The sequence below is a fragment of the Panthera pardus genome, unplaced genomic scaffold (genome assembly GCF_024362965.1).
Source record: "Panthera pardus isolate Hobbes unplaced genomic scaffold, ASM2436296v1 HiC_scaffold_17, whole genome shotgun sequence".
In the NCBI taxonomy this organism is placed as follows: Eukaryota; Metazoa; Chordata; class Mammalia; order Carnivora; family Felidae; genus Panthera; species Panthera pardus.
This window is the reverse complement of record NW_026526732.1, coordinates 14796224-14809933: the sequence shown is the minus strand read 5'-3', so window position 1 is coordinate 14809933 and position 13710 is coordinate 14796224. Positions and strand designations below refer to the sequence as shown.

Here is a 13710-nt window from a genome sequence, read left to right as displayed (position 1 = left end):
CAACGGAGAGGCATCTATCCATAAACAAACAGATGATAATTTTATGGGTATAGTTACTTTAAGAGATTGTCATAACTTTTGAAAGCATCAAAATGCTCAGATATAATAAGGCAAGTTAGTATTCTAGTATTTGATGTTTTGTTTTAATTTTTGGCAATGTTTACATTTTATAAATGTTTACATGTTAAAATATTAACGATTTAAATGGTGAACTATACAAAAAAGAGGTATATTAATTCATTTCTCTTCTCTATAAATACACTGAGTGCTAAGTATTCAAGGAAGACCTTTAGAGAAAAAGTTTATCAGTTTTATTGGTTGGAGTAAGAAAGGCATAGCAATGTCTACTTCCATTAAGAAAATTAGATTTAAAATTGATCTATATGCCTGTTTTTGCGCCAGTACCATACTGTCTTGATGATTACAGCTTTGTAGTAGAGGCTAAAGTCTGGTATTTTGAGGTCCCGCTTTGGTTTTCTTCTTCAATACTACTTTGGCTATTCAGGGTCTTTGTGGTTCCACACAAATTTTAGGATTGCTTATTCTAGCTTCGAGAAGAATGCTGGTGCAATTTTGATTGGGATTGCATTGAATGTGTAGATTGCTATGGGTAGTATTGACATTTTAACAATATTTATTCTTCCAATCCATGAGCATGGAATGTTTTTCCATTTCTTTGTATCTTCTTCAATTTCCTTCATAAGCTTTCTATAGTTTTCAGCATACAGATCTTTTACATCTTTGGTTAGGTTTATTCCTAGGTATTTTATGATTCTTGGTGCAATTGTGAACGGAATAGAATAGAAACTCCAGAACTGGACCCACAAATGTATGGCCAACTAATCTTTGACAAAGCAGGAAAGAATATCCAACGGATAAAAGACAGTCTCTTTAACAAATGGTGCTGGGAGAACTGGAAAGCAACATGCAGAAGAATGAAACTAGACCACTTTCTTATACCATTCACAAAAATAAATTCAAAATGGATGAAAGACCTGAATGTGAGACAGGAACCCATCAAAACCCTAGAAGAGAAAGCAGGAGAAAACCTCTCTGACCTCAGCCACAGCAATTTCTTCCTCAACACATCTCCAAAGGCAAGGGAATTAAAAGCAAAAATGAACTATTAAGACCTCATCAAGATAAAAAGCTTCTACACTGCAAAGGAAACAATCAACAAAACTAAAAGGCAACCGACGGAATGGGAAAAGATATTTCCAAATGACATATCGGATAAAGGGCTAGTATCCAAAATCTATAAAGAACTCACCAAACTCCACACCCAAAAAACAAATAATCCAGTGAAGATATGGGCAGAAGACATGAATAGACACTTTTCCAAAGAAGACATCCAGATGGCCAACAGGCACATGAAAAGATGCTCAACGTCACTCCTCATCAGGGAAACACAAATCAAAACCGCACTGATATACCACCTCATGTCGGTCAGAGTGGCCAAAATGAACAAATCAGGAGACTATAGATGCTGGAGAGGATGTGGAGAAACGGGAACCCTCTTGCACTGTTGGCGGGAATGCAAAGTGGTGCAGCTGCTCTGGAAAACAGTGTGGAGGTTCCTCAAAAAATTAAAAATAGATCTACCCTATGACCCAGCAATAGCACTGCTAGGAATTCACCCAAAGGATACAGGACTGCTGATGCATAGGGGCACTTGTACCCTAATGTTTATAGCAGCACTTTCAACAACAGCCAAATTATGGAAAGAGCCCAAATGTCCATCAACTGATGAATGGATAAAGAAGATGTGGTTTAATATATACAATGGAATACTACTTGGCAATGAGAAAGAATGAAATCTGACCATTTGTAGCAACGTGGATGGAACTGGAAAGTGTTATGCTAAGTGAAATAAGTCAGGCAGAGAAAGACAGATACCATATGTTTTCACTCCTATGTGGACCCTGAGAAACTTAACAGAAGACCCGGGGGAGGGGAAGGGGGGAAAAAAGTTACAGAGAGGTAAGGAGGCAAACCATAAGAGACTCTTAAATACTGAGAACAAACTGAGGGTTGGTGGGGGGTGGGGGAGAGGGGAAAGTGGGTGATGGGCACTGAGGAGGGCACCTGTTGGGATGAGCACTGGGTGTTGTATGGAAACCAATTTAACAATAAATTATACATAAAAAATAAAATAAAATAAAATAGATCTATAAAGTACACACTTTAAATAAACTCATGAAAAAGATACAGCAATCAAATATACCAAAAAATGGAAGCCTGGAGACACACTGATGCCAAGCTTTTTTTTTTTCAATTAAACATTTTTTTAAATGTATCTATTTTTGAGACAGAGAGACAGAGCATGAGTGGAGGAGAGCCATAAAGTGAGGAGACACAGAATCTGAAGCAGGCTTCCGGCTCTGAGCTGTCAGCACAGAGCCCGATGCAGGGCTTGCACCCATGAACTGTGAGATCATGACCTGAGCCGATGCCAAGCTTTTTAAAAGAGAATTAAAAGAGGACTGTCTGGGTGGCTCAGTTGGTTATCATCTAACTCTTGATTTCAGCTCAGGTCATGATCTCACAGTTCAGTTCGTGGGATCGAGCCCTGTGTTGGGCTTCCTGCTGGCAGCAGGAAGCTGGCTTGTGCCTGAATTCACTTTCTCCCTCTCTCTCTGTCTGCCCCTCCCCTGCTCATGCTCTCTCTCTCAAAATAAATAAATAAACTTAAAAAATAAAACAAAATAAAAGTGAATTAAAAGAACTATTTCCCAAGACTTGGTTAGACAAATACCAAGTATTTTGAGGTAATGGCATCAATAGCTGTAATGTGTAGAATCTATAAAATAATTAAATATAAATAAATAAAATTAAAAAGTTTGTACTAGATAGAATTAGGTGGCCGTTTAGCTGCATCGAGCAAAGAGAAGCCCTACATCATGAAAAACATAAAATTCTTTTTTTCTTTTTGAAAATCTTCATGTTTAGATTTCCCATTACAAATGCCACATTAAAAAAGGAGCAAAGTTTAGGATATATTTTCCTCAAAATTAATTTTTGAAATAACCCTGAAGAATCATATGCATTCTCTTTTTAGGAAGGGATAGAGAAAACTTGAAAAGAACAATCAGAACTTATTTTCCAGACAATGAAATTAATCTCTTAATAATAAAGCCTCTTGAGTAAAGCATATTAGCAGGCTTATGTCAGGAATGTGTGTCTTTCAAATCTTGAAGCGTTTTGGCATTAAATTCTTGCTCATGAGCATTAACAAAAGCACATCCTTTTGTTTCTCCAACGCTGCCAGTCACAGAGTTTACTCATCTGGAGTGATGATTAATGTCACAGAAATTAAAACAGTACAGACTCAGAAACCTGATCAGAAATAAATCCAATTGGGTAATACAAAAACTTTTGATACGAAAATCAGATGAAAAGCTGATTTTCTCATTGCTGTAGGGGGTTAACTCTAATATGCTTTCTGATAGAGCAACAACCACACTCGATTATACTCTCAAAACCCAGAAAGCCCCAAATGACTCCAAAGCACATGCGTCAGTCCATGCTAGGATTTGTGTAGAAAGTCGGCTTTTGCCTCCCATGGGTCTTCTTAGAAACATTTACTTTGCTCACTACAGATAAGTTACTCTAGTGGTCAACATGTGTGCCTGAATCCTGTCAAAGAACAAAACAGGTTTCCTGAAATGATAAGCTTTTAAATACCTAACATAGTTATATCAAAAGCCAGATTAATTTCAACCAAGCAACCTAGGAAATGCCAGTTACCATTGTTCTGCTTAATTTTTTATGAAGCCACAGATCTCTATTAGTGTAATACCTTCTCCTGGTTGAACACTTTGGGTTATGAGCCCTTGGCTTTTGCTACCTTAGACTTGTTTCTATTTAGAAAACGTATTAAATGTTTTTCTGGTTTCTCTTCAGGATAATCTCAAACTGCTTTGAAAACTCTTGTTGAGACCTGAGCAGTGAAATCAGACAGGTAGCTTTTTAACGCATCTTGAAAATTCCACTTATTTCTCTCCCTGTTGTCATTTTATCTTACATTTAATTTCAAATTCAGTAGTAAATCTACCTCACTATAATTAAAAAAATGATAATACTTAAAAAAATGAGAAGAATGGTAATATTGATTATTAAAGTCTGGGAAAATAGGCATGCTGGTGTGCTGGCTGAAGTGTAAAATGGGACAAAGTTTCCACAGGAAAATTTGACAAAATCATTTCAAAAAGCAGTAAAAACCTACATTCCCTTTAGCTTAGAAATTCCACTTTTAAGAAAGAATCATAAAGCAATGTTTTATTATAAAATTGTTCATAAACATATTTTTTATAATGGCAAAATTCAGAAATTTTCAACAATGAAGATTAGATAAATTATTGTACATCTAGATGATGTCCTGGAGAGAATGGCATAAGAAGAAATTTTTTTATAATGTTGACAGAAAAAGAAAATGATAAAACTGTATGTATACTATAATTCTCATTTTTGTTAAAATATTCTATGCATCTACATACATATAAAAATGTTGGTAACTGACACCACATATTAATTTTTTTCTCTAGGACAGGGTCTCTCTAGAAGATCAAGTACAAATAATTTTCTTTTTCCTTTATTCACTTTTTTTCTTTTTTATGACAATGAATATATGTCATTTGAGCAGTATAAAAAATATAAATGTTATTCAAACTATTGAGAGCTTGAAAAAATCTAATCACAGTGAATAATTAGAACTTTTACAAGTTTGCCTTACTTCCATATGTTTGTTGTGACTAGTGACTTATATAATAAATCTAAAAGTCAAAATTAGATTTTCTCAGATTGAACAGAATATGGGGACTCAAGTTCTAGAAGCACAAATGACATAGATATAAAATTGCTTCATCCTCAGATTACTAAATGAATTTCCCAACATGGCTATCTTTCCTCAATTTTAATTCATCAGTGTTACACGTCTAAGCATTTATCATTGATGCTCTCTGACATATCCAACATACCCACCAGCAAAATCTTTCCCGGTAACCTCTTCCCCAATTGCTGGTATCTATTCTTTACTCAGTTGCTCTCCTTTTGAAATGTATTCCAAAATAAAATAATAAAATAAAATAAAATAAAATAAAATAAAATAAAATAAAATAAAATAAAATAAAATAAAACAAAATAAAATAAAATAAAATAAAATAAAATAAAAAATGCATTTAAATTTAATTTTTAGAAAGCAGCATGCTTAAACATCTGGGTCACTATCACTGAGTGTGCTATCAGTGCTCAAAGAAAAAAAGTACTTACATCATTCTCTTGCCCATCAGTGCCTGTGTTGTGGATGTCAGGGTAATGCTTCAGAAACTGGGCTACATAGGTCATAATAGACTTCTCATCCGGTTTATCCACATCAACATCTGGAACAGCCAAACCAAATGTGGATAGATTAGTTAGCATTATTTATAGTGCTAATCTAACAATATTGAAATCTAGCTAATATGCCAAAAGAGAGTGCCCTCCGTGCAGAAGAAAAATAGAATTAGTATTTCAAGATGGTGAGGGAGGGGAAACCAATTTAGTTTGGATGATACATGATGGGAATATTATGACTCAGAAACATGACACATTTTAACTAAGAAATTTTAGGAAAGTAATTCATGTTTAATTTAAATAATCTCAACATTAATTCATCAGAAATCTGAGATCCTATATGATTATTCAGATGTTCTGTGTCATTAATAAAATATAAATAATATGTAAATTTCAGAACAGGGGCAAGTGGGGAGTAAAAAGCACTTACAGGTAAATGATGTGACTATAGAGCCTGTATACTGTATCTGGCCAAATATAGATAAGCTCTGTCTTGCCCCCACAAGTTTTATTTTAGCAAAGAGGGAGATGCCTTATGTTCAGTTCCCTGGATAGCCTCTCCCTTATGCTTGATTCTCTCTAAATTACTATACTTTGAATAGTCAAGTACTCTGAGGGAAACACAGAGCCTGAAAAGATATTTTTAAGTGTAATAAAACCAGTAAAGATCAAGCAAAGGTATTTATACAAAGCTTAGACTGGGGGTAAGACTGTATACATAAAAGTGTTGAATGTTTTCAATCATCTTTTAACTATCTCTTTTAAAGGCAATGAGAAGGTGATTACATTTGGAGATTACAAATACCCACAAAGCAAAAAATATAACCAAACAAAAGCCATGAAAACCAAAATATAAACTGCCCTAATATTTTGTAATGTTTCTTGTGATGGGAGATAGAATTTCTAGGGACTATCAGTGCCAGTTTAAAAAGTGCTGCAACTCCAAAGGCTTCAGAGGAAACAGTGATAATGTATTCTGGAATGTGCTGGAGGACTCCAAGGTGATTGCAGAAACAACAAGATCACTGATGTGGAAGACACATGTGAAAAACGAGAAGAACTTTCACGAGATGTAAAAGTGAAAAAAAAATCATTTACCACATGATTTAATACAATAAGTGCATTTAAGTATACATGAAACGAAATCATAAAATAATTGTTATAATAGAGTTTGGTCTATTTCATCTGTATTCCTAAAAGTTTATACATTCAAGTGGGCTAAATGACTTTTTTTAAATGTCTTTTCAAAAATTAATTAATTTTTATACTTTTAACTTTTTCAATTAAAAAAGTTTAAGCTCAATAACTTTTTGAGGGGGTAGTTTGCATTAGGAAAACAAAAGATCACCTTCTATCTGGGCTAGCCCTGCATCTGGGCAACTTCGGTTTCTATCATCAAAGAAAAAACATTAAGCTTCTCTGGTCGAGTGGGTATGAAAAAACCATTTACACCTTCCTCCTGGCCTACTCTGGGAAAAATTGAGGGCTCAATGTATGTGGCTTTCTCCTTGAGCTGAACAGTATATTGGATACTACTGGTTTGTGTTTGTGTGTGTGTGTGTGTGTGTGTGTGTGTGTGTGTGTGGTGCAGAACAAGGTGGAAAGCTGTTGGCTATCCTAGTGAATGTGGGGGGGCCCCCTGCAGGTTCCCAAAGTGGCAAGGGATCTCCACGTTGCTTTCATCTCACGGGAAGTCAAACAGGGCTTTGTAGGTATCTGTAACCTTGCAGGCACTTAGATCCTGTTTTAGAGGTAATCATGCTTACTCTGATACCTCATCTTTAAAAATAACTTGCTTTCATTGTATTGACTTTTCTGCATCATTAATAGAAATATTCATAACTGCCAACCGAAATAAGAAATTGTCTGCAGCATTTGGAAAATTCACTTTTACCCCGTTTATTTCAATATGACAAACAATATATACAGTTTACTAAAGTTTATTAAAGTCATCAAAATTGTCTCTTGAAGGCTTGAAGGAGTTGAATCCATTCCCATAATGTCTTAAAATTCACAGCCTTACCAAAAAGTTGCCAGATAATTCTAATGAAAAATAGCAGTTGACCATTGGTGTGGTTTTCCCCATTGATACCAGAACACTGGATGATTATCAACATTTCCAAGTTTCTAAGGCTGACATTTTAAAGATATGATATTAGGTTATTAATCTCTTATGTCTTCCAGATTCTTTGTTATATAAGTAGAGTAATTCTTTTATCCTGGATTCTCTTCTTCCCCCTAATATCCACACACTTCTAAAGCTTTCATTCTACCCTTTACTATATTGAGTAGGTGCACGTCACCTGGCTGACACCAGCAATGCCAAAGTGCTGTTTGGAGCAGCAGAGCTGTTATTTTGCTCCCATATATTACGGCGAATATTTTTCCAAAAGAAAATTAGTGCAGGAAGGTACTATTTCTTACTGCTTTTCTAAAAATTTCTGGCCTCTACTAAGGTCTCAGAAATCATCTGGAATTTCTGCCGTTAAGAAACAGAAACCTGCCGAGTTGATGTGTGTACACAACAACCAACAATTATTCAACCTGCCTTCAGGATCCAGTAGTCTTGGAATTCCTAGTTCTGATTCAGCAATAGTGAAAGCCTCCTCCAGGTTTTCCCGGTTAGATCTGCCTTTCACTTTCTCCAAGTCCACTAGTTCTGGTCGAATGGCATGGATGACCGAATGAAAGGCAACTCCACTTCTCCAACTCCGCCCGAAGTCCTTTACGTCTATTCCCGTCTGCCTTAATGTGATAAAAAATAAAATAATAAAATAAAATAAAATAATGTCACATTCTGAATCTGAATAGGTAATATGCACTTTCCTCAAGGACTAATGCAAAATCTAATCCTCAAGAATGACTGATGTGCAGTTAGCTATATCAGCCGCTTGAAAAAAATGAGGCAAAACAAAATTGTTAGAGGGTAACAAGATGGCAAGAGTTTTCTATATTAGATTTTTCAGTAATTGTGATGTCCAATTTAAAGCACATTTTTTAAAGGAAACTAATTCAGAGAAAACATGTCTGGTAAAATAAAAAAGAGAAAATTATGAAACACCAAAACTGATAGTAATTTATCATTGTATATTTTTGAAGTATCTAGCACAATTCTTTTTTTTTTACTAATTTTTTAAGTGTTTATGTATTTTTGAGAGAGAGACAGTGTGAGCCAGGGAGGAGCAGAGAGAGAGAGGCGGAGACACAGAATCCAAAACAGGCTCCAGGCTCTGAGCTGTCAGCACAGAGCCCGATGCGGGGCTCAAACTCACGAACCATGATATCGTGACCTGACCCAAAGTCAGATGCTTAACCAACTGAGCCACCCAGGCACCCCATATCTAGCACAATTCTAATGACAGTGATAAATATCAATGTGTTGTGCATGCACAGGTATTAACATACCAAGACAATATGGCTGAATTGTATGCAATTCATTAGAATGAACAAATGCAAATGGATGTGATCCTATCTGTAAATCAATCACACAGGAGCCTATACTCCACATGAGTCCAGACAAGTTTCCCTCTACACATTGTCAAATTATTTGAACAAACTGTTTGTTTGTTCGTTCGGTTGGTTGTTTCTTGGGGGAGAGAGAGAGAGCAGGGAGGGGCAGAGAGAGAGGGAGACAGAGGATCCAAAACTAGCTCTGGGCTGTCAACACAGAGCCAGATGTGGGGCTTGATCTCACAAACCATGAGATCAAGACCTGAATTGAAGTCGGTTGCTTAACCTACTGAGCCACCCAGGCATTCCTGATCAAATTGTTTTGTAAACTCTGTTTTTGGAATTGTCTTGAGGACAATGCCCTGGTAGCAAATCTTTGTTCTTTTGTGGTGGATATGATTAATTTGAAGCCAATTGTGATAATTAAGAATCATTCCAGTTGGTAGTAATATTTTGTTGTTGAAAATAAAAGTGATAAATTACAATGAATTTTGTTTTTCTATCTGTAACTTTTCAACTATATACAAAGGCAGCTCCAAAAAGGAAGCTGCAAAGATGTCTTTAAGCAACATCCCTTGGTTAAGTCTAGAGCCTTTAAAGGTGACCAATTAGGTGACATTCAATGGATAAATATCCTGGCAGTCTCTTTTTAAAACATTAGTCTCATTATAGCTGTTTCTAAATGAAGCAGAGGTAACATCTTTTTTTTTTTTTTTTTTTTTTTTTTTTTACTATAGTCTCAAAATTTCCATGAGCTGTCAGATATATTTGGCTGGTAACACTAATATACCAAGTTGATAAATGCCCTTAATTTTTTTTTAACGTTTATTTATTATTGAGAGACGGAGAGAGACAGAGCATGAGTATGGGAGGGGCAGAGAGAGGTGGAGACACAGAACCTGAAGCAGGCTCCAGGCTCAGAGCTCTCAGCACAGAGCCCAACGCAGGGCTTGAACTCACAAACCGTGAGACCATGACCTGAGCTGAAGTTGGATGTCCAACCGACTAAGCCACCCAGGCGCCCCGATAAATGCCCTTAAGTTTTATCTCTGCAAACTAAAAAGTCATTTTAAACCCTGTATTACCAATGTACATTCAGCTTGCATAAAATACACTTTCATAAAAATAAATACTTTATATACGATTGATACATTGATTAATACAACAAGGTAAATCTCTGCCAACTTAAGTTTCACTTGAAATCCTGTTTTACCAACGTACATTCTGTCTGCATACAACATGCTAAAAATAGCATCACTGGATCTCATCACTGACTTCATAAATGTATATTTTCAAAACAATTTTGTAAGATTTCCGTAGTTATAAAGTAACCTTGCATCTTCCCTTAGTTCTTTCAGAGTTTCCATCTCTGGTAGTATGCATATAATATTTTCAGCCAATGTCTGGCACACGGGCAGATCCCCACCCAAGTGGGACAGCGTGTTCTTGTTAGCTCTTTTTTTGTACATTTGCCTCCAGCTTCATCTTATTTTTCCATCTACATTTTCTTTTTTCACATTTTCTCATTTAAAGATGTTTTTGGGGGCACCTGGGTGGCTGAGTCAGTTAAGCATCCAACTTCAGCTCAGGTCATGATCTCACGGTTCGTGAGTTCGAGACCCATGAGTTCGAGTCTCTGTGACAGTTCAGATCCTGGAGCCTGCTTCAGATTCTGTGTGTCCCTCTCTCTCTGCCCCTCCCTTGCTCGTGCTCTGTCTCTCTCTCTATCTCTCAGGAATAAATAAATAGTTTTAAAAAATTAAAGAATAATAACAAAAAGATGATTTTGTTTTCACAGCCACCTCAAATTATTTCTTAACAAAACAAGGTGGTGTAAGTAATAATTAGCTAACAAATATTCATCATGTATTAGATATTTTCTGATTTTCTTCAACCTGTTTATTGTTTTAGATATTTTCAAAAAGAAATGTATAAAATATTTCCCTAAATATTGCTACATTGGAATAATTTTAGAAGTTTCAGTACATTTTATTTTTCTATGATGTGTTGAACACATACACCTTTCCCCCCACACGCACACCTATAATGCGTTGTATTACATCAAAACAGTAGGTGATATTTCTAAAAAGTTTTAAGTTTTAGTCCAAACCTTTCATTTAAGAATCTCAAATACAAAATCTAGGAAAACGTAGGTATGTCGCTTACAGAAGTGATACAAACTTAGACTTGGACACATCACTTAAAGAAATGATGAAGTATATCCAGTTTATAGGCATTTCTGACTTCTAATATGTATTTACCTCAAGTCATTTTCAATGGATCTGGATGTACCTATCTTCATTTGTTTCATTGTCTCACTAAGTTTTGTCTTAAAATACCATTGTTCTTCCTAGACCCCTCAAAATAAGGTATGCAAATATCAGATATGCTGTAGTTTAATGCTTTCATGTCTGAGAGAGTATACAGGATAGTACATTGGTAAAATAAAAAAAGAGAGAGAGAGCGCGAGAGAGAGAAGGATGGATTATGTTGCCTTACTAAAAGGGTTTTTTTATTTGTTTCTCACATAGTTTAAAATTTTATATGAAAACAATGAATACAGTTTTGACAATGTCTGGTGTTTACTGGATGTCTTGCCCTTTCTTATCATCTACACTCTTCTAAGACTGATAAACATTCAGACCACAGAGTCTCACAGATTATCATTTTAAAAACATGTCATATACTGAAAGGGGTATAGATTCTAAAGTCTTTTACCCATATCTGGTTAAAAAAATACTTGAAAAATACATACTAGGATAATGTAAAAAAATAGCTTTTAGAAAAATTATCAACAATTTGGTAGGCATAATGGAATCATGGGTTCATCACAAAATTTTTATGTTAGAGAAGTCATCTCCCCAAATCTCTACACTTTATGCAGCTGTAAAATAAATGGATCTCACTGATACGTTGATGGGTGGGAAATCCTGGGATCCATAAATCTGAACATTTATACAGATAAGGAAAATACCACTTCCACTGATGTTACAAATATACAAGTTGCAGGAATGACTTTTAGTTATTATTAGATCCCCGCACATCTCTGGAAGCTAAAACACCATACGTAGAACAAAACCAATGCAGAAAAACTCCAACAGCATTCAATTTCAGTTTACTTCAAACAACTATAATATTAAGAGAAACCAATTTATTTTTGATTAGTTTAATGTGGGAAGCAATGGGCAAGAGACTATCACATTGACATTATTACAAAGTTTTATTGCAATAGCATCATGACAAGTGTCCTAGCATGTGGTCACTTGTCTCTTCCTACCCAGCACATGTCTTCTCTCTGCCCAATTAGCTGCAGAAGAGATCAGTAATTGCCACTGTAAATGAAATGCAAACAATATACCAGCACTGTGGGCAGGTTTTTAAAATTCCATTTCTACTACAGATTCTAAAAAGCCACAAAGCTTTGCTTTCAAAAAAATTTTTGAGTACAAGTTGAATCATAAAAATATATCCCAAATTAGACAACCACCAACACACTTTAAAAGTGAAACCAAACTGTGTAAAATAGTAACACTAATTACATCTTCTCTATATTTAATTTTTATTTTTGCTCTTCAACCGCTTTAAAAATAGAACTCCCTATGCTTAGTGCTTCAATATTTTATAATGATAAGTGCTTGTTTAAAACTATTTTTCAGAAGTAGGGAATAAGATTCAGATTAGAATTAGGCACACAAAAAACAAAACAGAAAGAGAGTTAATTTGACATGTCATTTAGGAAAATCATACAAAAGCAGAACTTCTTTGTGAAGAAATATTATCACTGACCACATCAGACCACAAAACTTTGGTCTGCTCAATTGAAAATGCTATTGAAATTGCTATGAAGAGATACTCCTTGAAAGTACTAATATTCTGTGCAGCATTATCACATGAATGTACACATGTAAATTCATTATTCCCAGAAGCAAATCCACAGTCTATAAGCTGAAGTTGACAAAGGAATCTATATTCCACATAAAAGAGGAGACCCACGGAAAAAAATTTAAAGATAAAATTGCTAGAAAGTTTTGGGAAACAACAACGAATACAATTACTTCAGAATGTGGACCTGAGTTCACATTATTATCAAATAGAACCTAACAGTCTTATGAAGAAATGATCACATTTAAACCTCTACTGTATTTGCGTAAAGATTATTTAATAAAAGCAGGACGTCCAGGGGCAAGTGGGTGGCTCAGTCGATTAAGCATCTGAGTCTTGGTTTCGGACAGGTCATGCATGATCTCATGGTTTGAGCCCCATATCGGGCTCTGTGCTGACAGCACAGGGTCTGCTTGGGACTCTTTCTCTCTCTCTGCCCTCTCCACTCGCTCTCATGCTCTCTCTCTCAAAAGTAATAGACATAAAAAAAAAAAAAAAACAGGCCAAACAATAACCTAAATAGATTAGCCCTCACATTATCAAAGTGTAGTTGTTAAAAAACAATTAATTGGGCTCAATCACATGAATAGTGAAGGAATTCGTTTGATGACAGCACTTTCCTAGAGTATTAATGATGGTTTCTGTTGATATTTTAATGCAAGGAAAGAATGCAATGTCCGGAAGTAAACCCTTCACTCAAATGTCTCTTCAAATTCTGCAATATTGGAAAGTGCACTCGGCAATAAACCGGTAACTTAAATTATTCAAGGGTTTCCAATTTAAACAAGCTCGTGGCACTTACTTGGCTACTGTGTACTGAACCCACTTTAATAAAGCCTTCTTAGCATTTCCTTGGATCTTGGTGGCCACCTTCCGCTTACTCGGGGGGCTGGCGGTCTCCGCGCTGACCGTGCTGTCCACAGAGGATGTGCTGCCAGGCAGGGACTGCAGCTGCGGCAGGTTGCTGGTCAGCTCCTCAATCTGTTTGTGAATTAACGGTGGCCAAAAATATAAGAACTGTCTTGTCATTTCCTTGGATGTTTAACT

The 13710-nt window shown here is 35.7% G+C and overlaps 1 protein-coding gene across 17 annotated transcripts in view; it reads right to left on the bottom strand.

Moving 5' to 3' along the window:
- The window catches only part of SYNE1 (spectrin repeat containing nuclear envelope protein 1), a 476190-nt gene that overhangs the window by 334609 nt on the left and 127871 nt on the right, over positions 1–13710 (bottom strand). For all 17 annotated transcript variants that reach the window (XR_008422842.1, XM_053904367.1, XM_053904354.1 and 14 more), the window contains 3 exons: positions 13466–13644; positions 7880–8076; positions 5269–5378 (listed from right to left, as the gene is read on the bottom strand). Coding sequence is in view for 16 of the 17 variants with exons in the window: in XM_053904367.1 (XP_053760342.1) it covers positions 5269–5378; positions 7880–8076; positions 13466–13644 (486 nt within the window). In the remaining variant the exon portion in view is untranslated. The remainder of the gene's footprint in view (positions 1–5268; positions 5379–7879; positions 8077–13465; positions 13645–13710) is intronic.